This window comes from Myiozetetes cayanensis, unplaced genomic scaffold (assembly GCF_022539395.1).
Source record: "Myiozetetes cayanensis isolate MyiCay16 unplaced genomic scaffold, myiCay2020 scf14, whole genome shotgun sequence".
Classification (NCBI taxonomy): Eukaryota; Metazoa; Chordata; class Aves; order Passeriformes; family Tyrannidae; genus Myiozetetes; species Myiozetetes cayanensis.
In genome coordinates, this window is record NW_026087048.1 from 10,075,447 (window position 1) to 10,090,758 (window position 15,312).

Consider the following 15,312-nt stretch of genomic DNA (forward strand, 5'->3'; position numbering starts at 1 on the left):
TTTTGCTTCAGCCCCTCTCCCAGTGCCCGTTCCCTGTCGGTGACTGGAGGTGCCACAGCCAGAGGTGGAGCCACCGCACGGCTCCTCCACCCTGTGGCCACAGACAGAGCGACACGGACCCTTCCCAGCACCCGCAGCGCCAGGGCAGCCCTTCCAAACCACCTCGGGATGGAGAAGCCACGAACAAACATCACAGTAATAAAGCCATAAATTTCTACAATCATTTTTATTAGTTATGGAAGGATCCCCCACTAGTATTTACATAGTGCAAAAAAGCTGTTATTACTCCAAAAAGTACGGTAGACAGAACAGTTATCCTTCATACAGCAAAAGAGAAATGGAACAAAACCCTTCATATTGTATTTTATAATGATTTTTCTACTGCTTTAACCTAAATATTACTACAAATTTTAAGACATTAAGATTAAACAGCTTTTCTTATTACAATCTATTTAAAAAGGAAATTATATGAACTATTATGAACATTTAGAAGGTGGGCTGTGCCAACTGGGTTTCTATTTTCAGCATTACCATTCACTGGCGAGGAAGTTTTGGGTCAGACACTCTGTGTGTGGCAGGGGGAGTAGAAACCCCCCCAGCCCTGGTTTCTATGGCTTGCTTTTGCTGGGTTTTGTTCTGTTAGATTGCCATGACTAATTTTTAAATGGCTGACATTGAAATCAACTCAATAGTTTCATTAGTTGGCACAACTTCACAGGAAATACTTAATGACAGTTTCAGCAAACAGCAGCTTTTCAAACAATAATACTTTTTTTACATACATATTTAAAGTAACATTATTAAAATTTAACTTTGCGTTAAAGAACTCGACAGACCCACACTGTGTAAGCTCCCACCCACCCAAATGAGCATAAAGACACCTCCCATCTTCACCAGAAGAACACCAACAAGTGCAGTATTGAACATTTTCTATAATGGATTTTTAACACACAGGTCAATACCCTCTGTCACCGTTTAGTTCCAATCCTACAACAACCTGCACACAACTTAAGCAGCTAACCAGGCCACAGTTCAAGCCAGTGGCACTAACACTCTGAAGCATGTGTTAGAAGGATCAGGGCCTTAACCTTACTAAGACGCTGCTACTTGGTCCAACTAAGGACAGAAGTTCTTTAGAATTTTTCCCTTTTACGTACTTGAAATTGATGTTTTATTATTGACAGAGATACTTAAGAGTATTTATATAAATAGGTTGTATACATAGCCACCTCTATCAGTTTTAAAGATCCCTACCCCTACCACAGATACCTTTTTTTATTTTACCAGATAAAGTGGTGAAATCTATAAACAATGCCTTAAGAAAAGTAGATTTGTTTCCCGAATAATCATTTTCACAACAAAAATATCTATACACCTATAACTACAGAAACATCTTCTCATGGGGACAGTAACAACTGTATAAACTGCACACTTTTATACTGAAATAGAAATTCAGCTACTTTTAAAAAAAATCTTGGTATTGCAAAACATTTGTACGCTTTCTTTTTAAATTCTGTTGATAATAGAATCAAAATTACCACAGTGAGATACTCTCCTCAAGTGCTTCAAGTGGCAAGGAACTTCCCTAATTTCAGATGCAAATGGATCACTCCCAAAGGAATTGCAATTTCATTCTCAGTTATTGCTCATTCCTAGCTTATCAAAAAGGAAGCACTAAACCCAGTTTCCTTTACTTAGTTTCAGTTTGCTCCCCTAAGGGTGATCTGCCACATTTTAAAGAGAGACTGGTTCCTTATTTGCTGGCAAATTGAGAGATATTATAAGTGCTGTATCACCTTCGAGAACTCTATTAAACCTGTAGCAAAATTGCAGTTAAATAGCGGGCTCAATATTACAAGACTTCTTTGATATAAATGTCAGAAAACTTTAAAATGACAGTCCAAGTTCAGAAAAGACATATAAAAAGATGCGCCTTTGATGTTAATACTTCAAGATCAAAAGTTATTTGAATCACTGGCACTGAGAAAGCAAACGGAGAAACTACAAACACCTTTGTTTTCTGATGTTGTGGCGAAGTTCTGCCCTCAGTGTATGCACTGATCTCCCCCGTGCCGGGCTGTGCTTACACCTCCAAGGGCGAGTTTTGCTTGTCAGCAGTTCAAACACCTGTCATGTCCTAAAGCAGAAACTCTTAAAAACTTACAGACAGTAGAAGTCTGTCATACAGACAGTAAAAGGTTTAACATTCAAGAGGCATCATTCCTTAGTCTTTGTTTTCCTATGAAACGCCCGTTTAACATCTAGGGAGATTACATTTAGGAACTAAGAACGTGACAGAACAGCCAGTTGTCCTAGCAGCTCTACACTGCTTATCTACATAGCATTTGCTATGCCTAGAGCTATCAAAGCATTATTTACATAATACACAGTTTCTATTATTCTCATCCAAAACCCCAGGGCTAGATGACTTCTAAACCTGGAGTCTCATTTTCCCAGTGCAACTTTAAACGCCAGCATCACTAGTGCTATGAACGTTGGTCCCATATTCCTAAGTGAGGACTAAACACCTAACTCAGATATCCATTTCCTGTGGTTTTCAGCCTACCCAGAGGCCTTTCGTGCATTTTCATACGAGTGATCAAGAAAAATGAAGTGGAATTAAAAGAAACATGTTTGCTAAGACAGTGTCGTTCATGTGAGTAACTCCCTGGCTGCTCTCGCAGTGAAGCTCCCGCTGTTGGCAGTTTCACTTTCAGAACATCCCTTGCCAAAACCAGACAAAGATGGAAAACAGACTCCTGGACATGCAAGGTTTAGACACGCTCCATCCTCAATCTGAAATGAACTCATCATCAGTTAATGCATTTCCCTTCAGCATTTGGAACAAAACACAGACCAATTCTCTAGCAACAGGTATGTTTCAGGGAGGGCACATTTTTGTCTCTTACCCTAAACCACTGAAATACCTCCCCATACTACAGGGCACTTCCTCCTTTCCTAGAGTAACTACTTCCTTTTCTGCTCCAGAGATCAACTCCTAAAGCTGCTACAACTGCAAGAACGGACAGAGGCCACACTTTCAGTAAGAATTGTTAAGATACAGCCTGGCCAGGGTCACGGCGTGCAGGTGAACGCAGATATCCCGAGCCACCACATCATTCACACTTGCAGTTAAAAGGATTATTCTTGCTTTTTTGCAATGTTATGCAGAATACAATATGCAAAACAGCATTCCTGAGGTAAGTGACAGGAGAGAGAGAGGAAGTCATCAGTTTACTAAAAGCCCTGGATAGGGATTATGGTTAATGAGTCACTTCGTGTGGTTTGGCAGACAGCAACTGCTGAGAGAATGGGGAATTGTTGTTTGCTTTCCTGTTTTTTTTTTTAATGCAGTATTTCCACCTTGTAAAAAAACTGCAAAACATTAATTATATCCCTCTGGTTTAGTTTTTTCTGGAATCAAAGTTGTTATAGCTTATTGTAGCCATCTCAGCCATCAGCATCTTTTTAACGATGCATTCACCAAGATCAACTAAAAAGCTGCATCTATCTTAGCAGAAGAATCACACACAATTTCTCTACTATTTAATTCTCATTAGGACTGCAAATGGCTTTTTCTAGCTTTTCTTGAAAGAGAATCAAAATTGTATTTCTAGATAGGACCAGAAACTCATAGCCAAGTACACTGACAGGCCTGGTACTAACACCACATCACCAATGTGACTTGTTGGTAATTTGTCAGTGTTAATGTACCATATCTCTTTGAAAACAAGCTAAACAAAGAATTTTGCTTAAAAGTGGTCAGTTAAAAGATGTTTTCTTTTAAAAAAGATCAAATGAATACTTACAAGTTTTCCACACAGCTTCTAATCTTGGAAATTGATACTGATTAAGAGCTAAGCTAGTTTTTAAACCAAACAAGCAACAGACAGCTACAAAAATATTGTGAATTAAATACACGTATTAAATGTTTTAACAGTGCAAAATGTTGAGATGAAGCATATGAAATAATGGCTGCAACCTTTACAACAGTTAGTTTTAATGTAACTTCTAAAAAGTTCCTGAGTTCCTGCTTATTTTTACGGCATGTAGATGGAATCTGTGTGTTCTTTGTTCAAAGAACTGCAGATGGTGGGTTTATGTTGAGTGTTACTTGCGTGCTTATCATTTGTCCATTCCTCCCCATCAGTGCCGGGATCAGCCTGCTCAGAAGTCTCTATTTCTTCCTCTTCACTTTGTTCTCCATTGTCTTCTTCAGCACCACTCAGGGTCTTCCCCAGCTGAAGCGTCTCCATAGTTCTCTGGGTCTCTGAAACCCAAGATTCAATTCTGCTGTTGAGCTGAACCTCTACAGAAATTGGTTCATGGGCATAATCCTCATCATCCTCATCTTCTTCCTCCTCCTCCTCTTCCAGCATTCCCGGTACGAGGGTACTGGTGGTACTAGTCATGGAGGAATTCAGGAGATCCCGGCAGCTGCCATCCAGTGATCCCGTTTCCGTGCTCTGCTGTGAGGCCCATTCCAGATTGTCATCTGGTTTTACCTCATCTTTGTCACCTGGTGTGGATTTTCCATGGTTTGTTGCTGAGGTAGTGCCAGTTGCAGCCAGAGGTGGTTGTTTATTTAGAGTGGCTTTCTCCATTTGGCCATTACCAGCTTTTTCTGGTGCTGCAGTCTTGCCTGAGGATTCTCTCTCATTTTCAGAGGTCTCTAACCCATCAGATGTTTCCACCATATTTCTCCAGTTAGTTTCTAAAAGTTTTGAAAGAAGTTTAAGTAGGAAACATTAATTCCTTGTATTTAAAAATATTTCCTGAGCATTCCATAGTTTAAACAGCAGTGGGAGGTAATAATTTTAATATTATTCTATGCTTGCTAAAAAAATTTCTACCAGAAAACATAGAAAGGAAGTAAAAGAAGACACAATAGAAAGGGCTGTGAATAATTTTGGGTTTTTACAGTACCCTAAACCAGACATTACAAAGTTGAAAATTTGTGCCACTCAGTTTCCTGTGAAAACTGTGGAAGCTCCAAATGTAACAGTGAGTGTAGCCAAAGAGGTTACTCTCAAGCATAAATTAAAAGCAGAAAATTGCCACCATATTAAGTCATCCATTTAAGGATTACTTAAAAAATGTTCAACACCTGAAATGAATTTAAGATACCATAAAAGAATTCACTAAGAAGATAGTAGTCTCTTTAATTTACTCTCAGACTAAAAAAGAGTAGTCTTTTGACTTTGAATTTAAACAAGTCTTCTTCCTTTTATTTTCCCTGTAACTTGGGCTTAAGCAACCAATCAATGAACATGCCTTTTGCTCACACTAGAAACACTCACCACCATCTCAAGCTTAAAAATTTAAGCTACATGTCCTGTTTTCAGAGACCTCAAAAATTTGTTTCTACTCTGTCATTAGTTCTTCCTCAATCATATAATCAATTCTGTGTTTGGTACCAGTTTTATAACTGTTCAATGAAACTGGAGAAGGCACCTCCACTGATGAGTTAGATGGCTACAACACTTCTGAGGATTAGAAATTAAAGTTTTCTGTATAGTTCAGAGAAAAACATTACTTATGAAGCTAACTGAAAACTAACCAATTTTCTCTTATCCCTGAAAATTGTATAATACTGTAAATTAGTAGGAATTATTGCATTTTCCGCTACATTTCACAGTAAACGGCATTTGGAAAACTCCACCTTCGAGCTACAAAGGGAAGCTTTAACAGACTTACCATATTCCTTCTCATTCACCTCAGATATGGGTTCAGAAATAACACTGCAGAATGAGATAGCACTTGCTGCAGAGGGGTTACGAGAGTGACCCATGTGATGTGGTGCCTTCTTGACGTTCTTCAGGGCTTCTTCTGCCTGTTCCTGTTCCATTGCAGCCACCATGTCTCTGTAGGCTTTCCTGGCCTCCTCAGTCAGGGATACCAGCTTATTAAACAGGTCCTAGGAACAAAGGCACTTTTTAGCTTTAGTAGATCTTACTAATAATTTTCACTTTAAATTACTCTTTTTAGTCAAAGGTATACCACATAGTGAGCCACAAGATTATTAACACCAAATACCTGAACTTCAACTAAAAATTAGTTTTCCTCTGTATTAAATAATAAAACCACCACTCTATGTTCCCTCAACTTTGACAAGATGGACATACTTTAAGATGGCAAAAGAAACAGTATCTGAGACCTTCCAGAGAACTTCAGATGACATTTAAGTCTATTTGAAAGCTACAGAGGTGTTGTGACTGAAAGCACAGTCTTTCAGTACTAAAAAACCTGAATTTCAAAGACAAATTCACCCTAATGAGGTCATCAATATACTATATCAATATTATATTTAGATGTGCTCCAATTCTTTACTACAAGGAACATGATTATTTACTCCAGCCATTTATGTGATTGGAGTTGCTCACCTCAGCACCTGAGTAGTTGAAGATGCCCACAACGCTGACAGGCACCAGCTTGTTCACACAACGGCCGAGGGCTTTGCGGCCGAGGGCAAAGACAAACGGGATCTCCTGCTCCCGGGCCATGGCTATCACATTATACAAAGCCTCGTCTAGTCCACCTTGAAGAAACCAATTTTAAATAGATACCTAGTCAGTTAAAGTCATCCTGTGGTGCGAGAACCCTCTAACCCACTTCAGTTGTAATTAGTCAGTAAAACTTCAACGCACACATCAGCAGCTCCTGTGCCCAGAGGATAACACGGTACATTTCCAGTACAGTGACTACAGACAAAGGTGATGTTCTGTACTCTCTACTAGTCTTGCACACAAATTAAACCAGAATGTCACAGGTCTTTTCTTGAGGAGATCATTGCTATTCTCCTGTCTCAGGAAACCTCTGTTCACATTTCTGGTTGTGGCAAGATGTGTTGGTTGGCTCACCAACCAATTCACATTCCACTTCAGCATCCAGAGCTCGGCACTCCAGGTGTGCCCAAGACTGAATGAAGTGTCACACACAGTGTGTCTGTTCTACAGCCTCTGTTTTTCTTTAAGCTTTTCACCCCACATGAACAAGTGTTTTCCAGAACAGAATAGATCAGAATGAATGTAGAATGGCAGTTACACAACTGGAGTCCGGAAGAGTTACACCACACATAGCAACAAATCTTCTAACCTTGCTAATTAACACTCCTAATCAGTACAAGCAAACTGCAAACAGTTGCAGTGCAGCTCTGGGTAATCATTTATACCTTTGGACTGAATTTTTTCGCAGTTGGGAGATATGATGACACATTTGATCTTGTTCAGTTTCATGTGCTTAGTAACCTCACGCAACCCCATAACGAGTCTTCTCCGTGCTTTAGCTCTCATGGGATCCTTCTGGTAAATCCGTTCCTGGAAGCTGACAAGCTCTTGCAGTAGGAGAGTCACACACTCATCTATTTCTTTACTTAGAACTTGGTTACAGTATCTGTCAATGCCAAAAGCAGTCACACGTCAGCATAGCTAATGCACAAAGAGTAGCACAGCACATAGCCAACACTGGTGCAAAACCTTTTTTCAAATAAAATAATTTTGCTTCCTCAGAACAGTTATTAAGATTTTCTTGAAGTCATTAAAAGTATTTAGAAATCAAGCTGCAAACTGTAAGTTAAAAATACATCCTGAAAACTTTTGTATTTGTAGTAATATCCTTTACCTCAAGAAGCCAATTTAAAATAATATAAAAACCACAAACATATACTCCAGTAAGCACCCCAAGGCACTATTCTTTTCCTTAATTTATACTTTATAAGGATATATTAATAATAAAGCCATAATACATTAAGAGTGACTACTACAGTATTTTCAGCATTCCTAAGTATTCCTTCCTTTCCCATCCAAAGCATACATTTTAAGAAAACATTTTTTAGAGAATACTCCCACCTTGCTTATTTGCTGTGGAAACCAAAAGATCTAAATTGAACATGTGTACATATATATACACATTTGTATATAAACATACATAAGCAATCACTTAGAGGGAAAAAAAAAAGAAAATGCTTGCAGAACCTTCTATTTCTAAAAGGGAAGCTTATGTTCATTAAGCTCTTAAGTCTACTAAGTCTATCCACACTTAAACAAGGGTGACTCAAGTGCAAGCCCTGAATTTATATTAATAATGCAAAACTCTTACTCTCTGAATCTCTTGCTGTGAATCTTGGTTATTGCAGAAGATGCCATTGGACTGCCTATTCCAGAACTAGCAGGAGACCCCTGGGACACTGGGGTCATGCAGTATGGAGAATTCTGACTTGCTGGAGACAGGGAAGTATCACTGGGCATACTCAGTCCGGTTTCTGAAAGGCAATTTTGAAACATTATAAAGAGCAAATGCATTTTTTAATGTGAAAGGAACAGAATCACAGTTCCTGTGTATCACTCCCTTACTTTGTCCAAATTACATTTTGAAAACTCTAAACCTTCTTCCCCAGAGGGGTAGCTGAGAGGGGGAAAACAAAACAAGCACACACCCATCACTCAGTATGGATTGGGTAAATAAGTAATATCTGAATATTCATTAAAAGAATATCAATCTTAGTTTGAGAAATTAATTAAACAGAAGGAAAAACCTGTCTAAGTTCTACAAAACTCCTTCTAGTAATTCTTTACTACTTATCGAATATTCAACTAACTTATTCCTATAACATTTAGGATATTCCCACTTCAGCCAGGTGACGCCAGGCAGGTCATTCAGAAGCAAAGTTATGAAACAGTACATCTGGAATCCTGACAGACTCTTCCTTCCCCCACCACCCCAAAATGTGTTTTAGAAGACATGGAAAACTCTTTGGAGTTTCTCAGTTGTTTAGAGCTGCTGCTGCAAATGGACAGTCCAGACATCACAGCTGACTGACAACCTGTTCAACAAACTGGAAAATCTTATTTACAGTTTGCAGCTTCTAGATCTGGAAGACTTTCAGTATGCTCATCACTAGAAAGCACCATGATAACATGGCATGGCTGACAACAGGTCACATTTTGCTCACTTAGCAAAAATGTTATAAACTGACGTGTTTGGGAAGTTCATTAAAAGGCTGTATGGAGATTATGTACTGAGAACCCACACTGTACTAAGCCTTCCACAACTGAGGGACAGACAAGGCAGTTTAGAAGATTGTTAGTATTTCATAAAGTTAAAAAAAAAGTTAAAAAGATAACGTGATAAACTCTGTGGCATAAAAGAGAAAGGCAAAATATGAAAATGAGCAGATTAGTACAACTGGGGGGGTGGGGAGCAAGGGGAGTCCAGAGATAAAGAGAGACCAACCTTCTTGAGAGGCCAGCTCCTGGGACTGATCAGCAGTCAGGTTTATATGAGTCTCTTTCTGTTCATCAGAACCCAAAAGGTTGTGGTCAGCTGATAAACGGCCCTTCTTCTCTTCCCTCTCTTTCAAAATAATCTAGGAACAAACCCAACAGGCATCAGCATCTGAAAATTATACAGATACAGGCAAAGAAAGTGGCCATTTGACCGAACATGACACAAAGTTGAGTGAGTTGTTTTAAACCTTCTTAGTCATGCCAGGACAGAACCCCCTGAAATCATTCCAGTTTCATCTTGGATCACAAAGAGTATTTCACTGCATTTTACAGATGGTACACTTAACACTGACACACTTCTACATAAATAATACTTGAACTGTTGAAAGTACTGTCACAGCTTCTTTCTGATACATGATACTCACTTATTAACAATTCCTCATCCCCATTCCTGTGAAGAAGAGATACCCTGTGCAACCACACTCGTCACCTTTGTGAAGATTCTCTCAAGGAGAATCCTTTCTACAGCTAAGTAGCCATGGATATACTGATATTACTATGATGTTTAACAGCAACAAAGGCATTGACCACAAAGAGTTTAGAAAACTTTTCTTAATAGAGAGGTGTGAATTCCTCTAACTCAGATCATGGGCAAGTCAGAAAAAGGCTTTCACACTTGCATTTTTAGGACTCCCTTTTTTGTATTTTACTGTCTGATTTCTATACATACTCTATTCCTTGTGTACATCTCTGCTTTATGAGTGCATGTATCTAGATATATTCAAGCAGTTATTTCTATATTTACTCAATTAAAAATTGTGGGTTTACTTCAAGTGCTATACTCACCTCCATAACAAGGAGTAGGAAAAATTTAAGTTAGCATACTACACTGCACTACAGACTAAGCATCAGCAACACGAAAACAACAAAGTTTTCCCACGTGTACTAGTGCTTATAGTTAAAAAAAAAATCCTGCATTGAGATGGATTTGTATCACCTTCAACTAATTATGGAGGTCTAAAAGTTATGTTGCATGCCTAGATCCAAAGCACAGGACATCAGTTTATCAGGAACTAGAGGCAGAAGCTCACTACTCCTTTTCCCTACACTCATGGGAATCAGTTCTCAACTACGAAAATATCAGCTTTTATTTTTGAGATGTGACTGTGGGTCAAAACACTCCAAGACCAAGACATTTACCTTTTTAAGTGCTGTAGGACGTTTCAGTTTTGCAATCTCTCTCTCTTTTCCTCTTTTCACTTTTGGGGCAGTCGAATCCAAAGGATTAAGGCAACCCATAGATGGCTGTCCCTTTGTTAAGGACTTTCTGTTGGCAGATTCTTTGGTATGAAAGGGAGCAGCACTGCCAACTAAATACAAGATAGATATTAGTTTCACCAAAAGACATGTCAGCTTTATTTCAACACTGTTTTCAGAATTTCCACTGATGAATTCTCTAAGTACATTTTCCTTCCTTGGAAAAAAAGCAGTTCATAATGACAGGAAAATTACATCATCAGATATTGTGGCTTCCAGATGGTTTTAAGATTTCTTCAACTTAGCCTCATGTTTTAGGAAGCTATGGATTCCAGGAATTATTTTAATACACAGTAAGGAATCTCTCTCAAATGACTACATGTAGCTTTATTGGTTAGATGATTATGATAAGATAAATTGCAAATATTTATCCAAACACTGATTTTTAGTTGTTGAAGACTTGAATAGTTGACAGGACCAAACAGATGAGGGAGTGCAGCATGTAGTTAAGTGTATATTCTGCCAGAAAGAGAATAAAACAAGGGCTGTCTCCAAAGGAAATGGCAACAGTTCTTTGCTGAGCTTTGTTTGATATAACCTTGCCAACTTGAATGAATGTTTGAACACTGCTGAAACTCAAGCAGGTAAATGAAGCAACACACCAGATGGAACATGGTAACTATGTGCATAACGATGGACTCCAGGCTACGTACAAGTGCTCAGGAATGAGACTGGTGGGTCATAACAGATAACTGCAAAAGAGTCAATTCTGTATTTGTCAGTAAGCATTAAAAAAAGCTGATTTAATGTTTCATTGATGAGGATATAGAAAAACATAGTCAAGCCATTGTGTATATTTGAACTGTAACTTAATATTCTGTGTATGTCTGATCTTCCTTATTTTTAAAAGGATAAAGCAGAACTACAGAAAAGTACAGAGAAAGGAATGTGGGTTCTCAGAAGTGATGCTTCCACAATTAAATTAAATAAACCAGGACTCTTCAGACTAGAACAGAGATGACAAACATCTAAGAATCACAGAGGAGGAAAACAGAGAGTAACTGCTCGGTCTTTGTAATACAAAGGCTAGGAAAGCTAATAAAGTTATGAGCTGGAGTACAAAAAATACCAACACTGAACCCCACACCAAAAAAAACCCAGAGCAGAAAGAGGAGCTTCTCCACACAAGATGTAGTAAGGTTAGAATTCACTGCCATTGGATATTATGGATGGTAGAACCATGTGACAGAAACGATGGACAGTTTCAGAAAGAAATTTAGCCTGAGAAAGCCTTGGGTCAGGAGGTCAAGAACTGTAATCAGCAGGGATGGGAAGAATATCCTAGAGAGATATCCCTCTGTATCATAGTCACAGATACTTCTAAGCTGCTTTCAAAGAATACTTCAATATCTTTAGTAGACATTTAGTTTGACCTAAAACAGTTCTTTTCACATATTTATTTTAGCACTGACTTACCCTCAAGGCATGAATCCTGAGTTCTGAATAGCAGATGTTTTAAGAGACATTTAGTGTGTTCTATGTGGCCTTTCCCCATTGCCTACTACAGCTCAGAGGAAGATAACATAGGAAGGTGAATTTATTGAGAAATGCAGTAAAAATCCCTCCACTTTCCAGGTTTTTATCATGCTTATATTCAAAAACTAAACCTTGACAGAAAACCCCCCAACATTTAAGATGCCCAGGTCAATCAAATTTGTACTGACAAAAATGCACGTAGCAATGGTCAAGCAGATGAGAGATACCTGTGTATGAGAGGGGCCTGGTGTTGGTGATCTGACGAGCTTTCATTGCTTGCTGCTGCTTTTCAAGAGCTGCCAACATGTCACCCAAATCCAACTGAACAGGGGTCTTGCTCTTCTTTCCAGCTGCTTTTGATAAAGCCTCCTACAACAGGAACATCACGTGCCAATAAACACAGAGAAATCGCGCCTGCAACATCCTTACAAAGAGATCACTGCTACTGGGGAAGAAGAGGAGCACCAGGTGACTGATACTCCTCTTTCCCAACTGCTGGGGGTCAGGGTGCTACACACCTGGAGCTTTTTCTGTTCCATGCTTATCTCTGAATACTCCTGAGCTGTTGCAAGTGCTGCTGCCAAGGCCTTCTTCTTCTGGCTTTTTGCCCGCTTTGGTACAGAGGTTGTAATGGGGATTGGAGTTTGGACTATATTGATGGGAGAATTCTCTGGTAAGTCATCCAGCTAGAATTTTAAACACAGTGCAAACAAACCACAGTTAAAGGCCTTTCTCTCGAGGCCACAGGATATGAAGCGCTCCAGAAAACAAGTCATCCAAGGCTTTCATTACCAGGATGACATCCTAGACAAGACAGTAAGTTAATAAAACTAGAAACTTCTTTATATTTCATTTTTGTATTGGAAAACTATTATACTTGGCTCCAATTACAGCTTCAGAAGGTTTTCCACTCTGATGGCTAAATAAAGAATTCCCCCTCCCCCCGAAGCTTTCACGTAGGACTTGGCTTTCCTGGAAAGCAGCCAAGCAGATTAAGCAGGCTGTAGGCACAATTCTGTAAGCAAATATTTAGGTAGATCACATACTAAAAAAGTATCTTCCCAACAACTGCTTCCCCAGCCTTAAAGCAGATGTAGTTTATTTTGAAATGGAAATAAACTATACAATCTCTAGTTATTTTGAAAAATTGACACCAAGTTACTACATATTTGCAAATTTAACGATTTTAAGAAAAATCTATCAAAGCATCAGGATGTAGCAGTGGCTTCCAACTTGGGATACTCTGTGATCTAAGTCTGTGATCTCAGACAAAAATCTAGCAGTTCTTTTTTTAAGACATTTTCCCTGCACCACTTATTTTAACTGGCATATCTTTAGTATTCAAGGCTGGTAACGCAAATACCCCAAATCCCCCCAGTCCCCCAAAATTATCACAATTACTGCATTAAAAGTATTGTAGCAGATTTATTAAAAAAATGCCTTGCAAAACAAAATAATTGCTTACTACTTTGGGTGAAATCTTTTGCTGGATGTTACTACTTTTGCTGCTGCCATTGTCACTATTTAGCTCTGGAAATTCGTCTTCATCCTAAACAATACAGAAATTAAGAATAAAAAAAATGGAACCAAAAGTCACCTGAGTAGAAAAATGAACTGAATTCCAAAGTCCCACAAGTTAGAAGGGCTTTAAAGTGACACAAGCAGAAAACTATGAAAAATTAACAAAGCATTTCTGTGTCCAAATAACATTTTTCAAAAGTAACCATTAGTAAGTTTTTAATATGAAAAAAATCCAATTACCACTTAGGGAAGGATAAACCAGAACACTAATTTTTATTCACAAGTGAACACAAAAGATAGTCAAAAGCTGCTTATCTAATCTGTCAATCACAGATAGTTCTAAATTCTTACACTTCCCCCAACACCCGAACACAAGTCTGTCTGTACATGACGAAAGGATCATCTAAAATCAGTGCACTTCACTGTGCACCTCTTGGAGCCAGATGTTTTGCAGCTTCCCCTTGAGAACATCACTTATTCTGCACCCAGCTCTCCAACAGTACCTCGAAGTACAGAGGCTCAGGGCTCTGCTCTGCCCTGCCCGGCTGGCTCGGAGCGAGAGGTTTCTCGTGGCGTTTCTGCAAACTCTGCCTCCTTTCTGAAGACGTGCTGTGCTCTCTGCATCTGAAACCAGACTGAAAGTAACACACACCATCAGCATTTTGCAATTTCAATTTTTCAAGATGTGTGCGTGCCACAAAAAGCTCTCACGAAAGCTCTCTCGTGTCTGCAGTCAGCAACTAGGTACAGTTTTTAAGGAATTATATTTGCTACGCTGTGCTTTGGTGTTTTGATTTTTTTTTTGGTGGAGGTTTTCTGGTTTGTTTTTTGTTTTTTTAGTTGGTTATTTTTTGTAAACCTGTACAAACATTCTACAGATAGTATCAGATTATTCCTCCCCCTCAAGCCCAAACCAGTATCTGTTTTCATCTCTAAATTTTTAACTAAAAAAAAAAAAAAAAGGCTTCTTTTGGCTCAACATGAAGAAACCCATGAATTGCTGGTGACTATTTAACAGAAATGAATGCTGAGGAACTGGCTGTAAACACAATCAGTCAGTCCCACTACATAATTATTCTGCATACAGTAATTGCCTTTTCAACATGTTATCTATGACACTGCACATGCACACAGCTCTCTAAGGACCAGAGACATCAGTACAGTGGTATAAACACTCCTCTGTTCATTAAGTGACAGGTTGGTGGAAAGCCACGTGCAAGACTGGTTGGCTGAAACCAATGCATGACTTGAATTTCACATTTAAACTTACGTATTTTGCAAGAAAATTTCCTGCAGACCTGGTAACAATTTAGTTTCAAAGGAAAATAGTTTCTAGGACAATTCTGCCTTGAGGTACAGTGAATTTGGCTGGGGTAGCCTCATTTAAAACTCTTTGTGCCAGCTTTGTTTTTAAGTATCTACAATAACTGCCAGATTTAGAGTCTAAACTGTGACTGGATGAAAGCAAGTCTGGTTCTTCCTATTCTGCCAATGCCCCAAACTAACAACAGGGGCTTCTAAAGCCTCTGATTTAACCACAGGTTATAAAAAGATTGAGAAGTGCTACACTGCCAGATAAAAGCATCCACAGCCTTCTTGATATAATAAAACTGTGGACACAAAGTGGGAAGATTCAAGGAAATGTAACAGCTTCCTCTAAAAACCTAAACAGGGTATGTCTGCACATACAGGCACATCTGAGATGAAGCTCTCACTTCAAGCTTGGCAGTTCTTGTCTGCAATAAATGAATTCTAGCAAAAACTATGTTTTAAC

At 38.8% G+C, this 15,312-nt stretch overlaps 1 protein-coding gene across 1 annotated transcript in view; it reads right to left on the reverse strand.

Annotated features, from left to right (window-relative positions):
* Window positions 1-207: 207 nt before the first annotated feature.
* Window positions 208-15,312, reverse strand: part of SECISBP2L (SECIS binding protein 2 like) — a 29,008-nt gene continuing 13,903 nt past the window's right edge. Inside the window, exons 8-18 of the mRNA XM_050309479.1 lie at window positions 14,042-14,173; window positions 13,483-13,566; window positions 12,536-12,703; window positions 12,245-12,386; window positions 10,425-10,594; window positions 9,232-9,364; window positions 8,098-8,260; window positions 7,172-7,392; window positions 6,384-6,538; window positions 5,698-5,917; window positions 208-4,714 (exon numbers count right to left, since the gene is read on the reverse strand). Coding sequence (XP_050165436.1) covers window positions 4,041-4,714; window positions 5,698-5,917; window positions 6,384-6,538; window positions 7,172-7,392; window positions 8,098-8,260; window positions 9,232-9,364; window positions 10,425-10,594; window positions 12,245-12,386; window positions 12,536-12,703; window positions 13,483-13,566; window positions 14,042-14,173 — 2,262 coding nt within the window. The 3' untranslated portion in view covers window positions 208-4,040. The remainder of the gene's footprint in view (window positions 4,715-5,697; window positions 5,918-6,383; window positions 6,539-7,171; window positions 7,393-8,097; window positions 8,261-9,231; window positions 9,365-10,424; window positions 10,595-12,244; window positions 12,387-12,535; window positions 12,704-13,482; window positions 13,567-14,041; window positions 14,174-15,312) is intronic.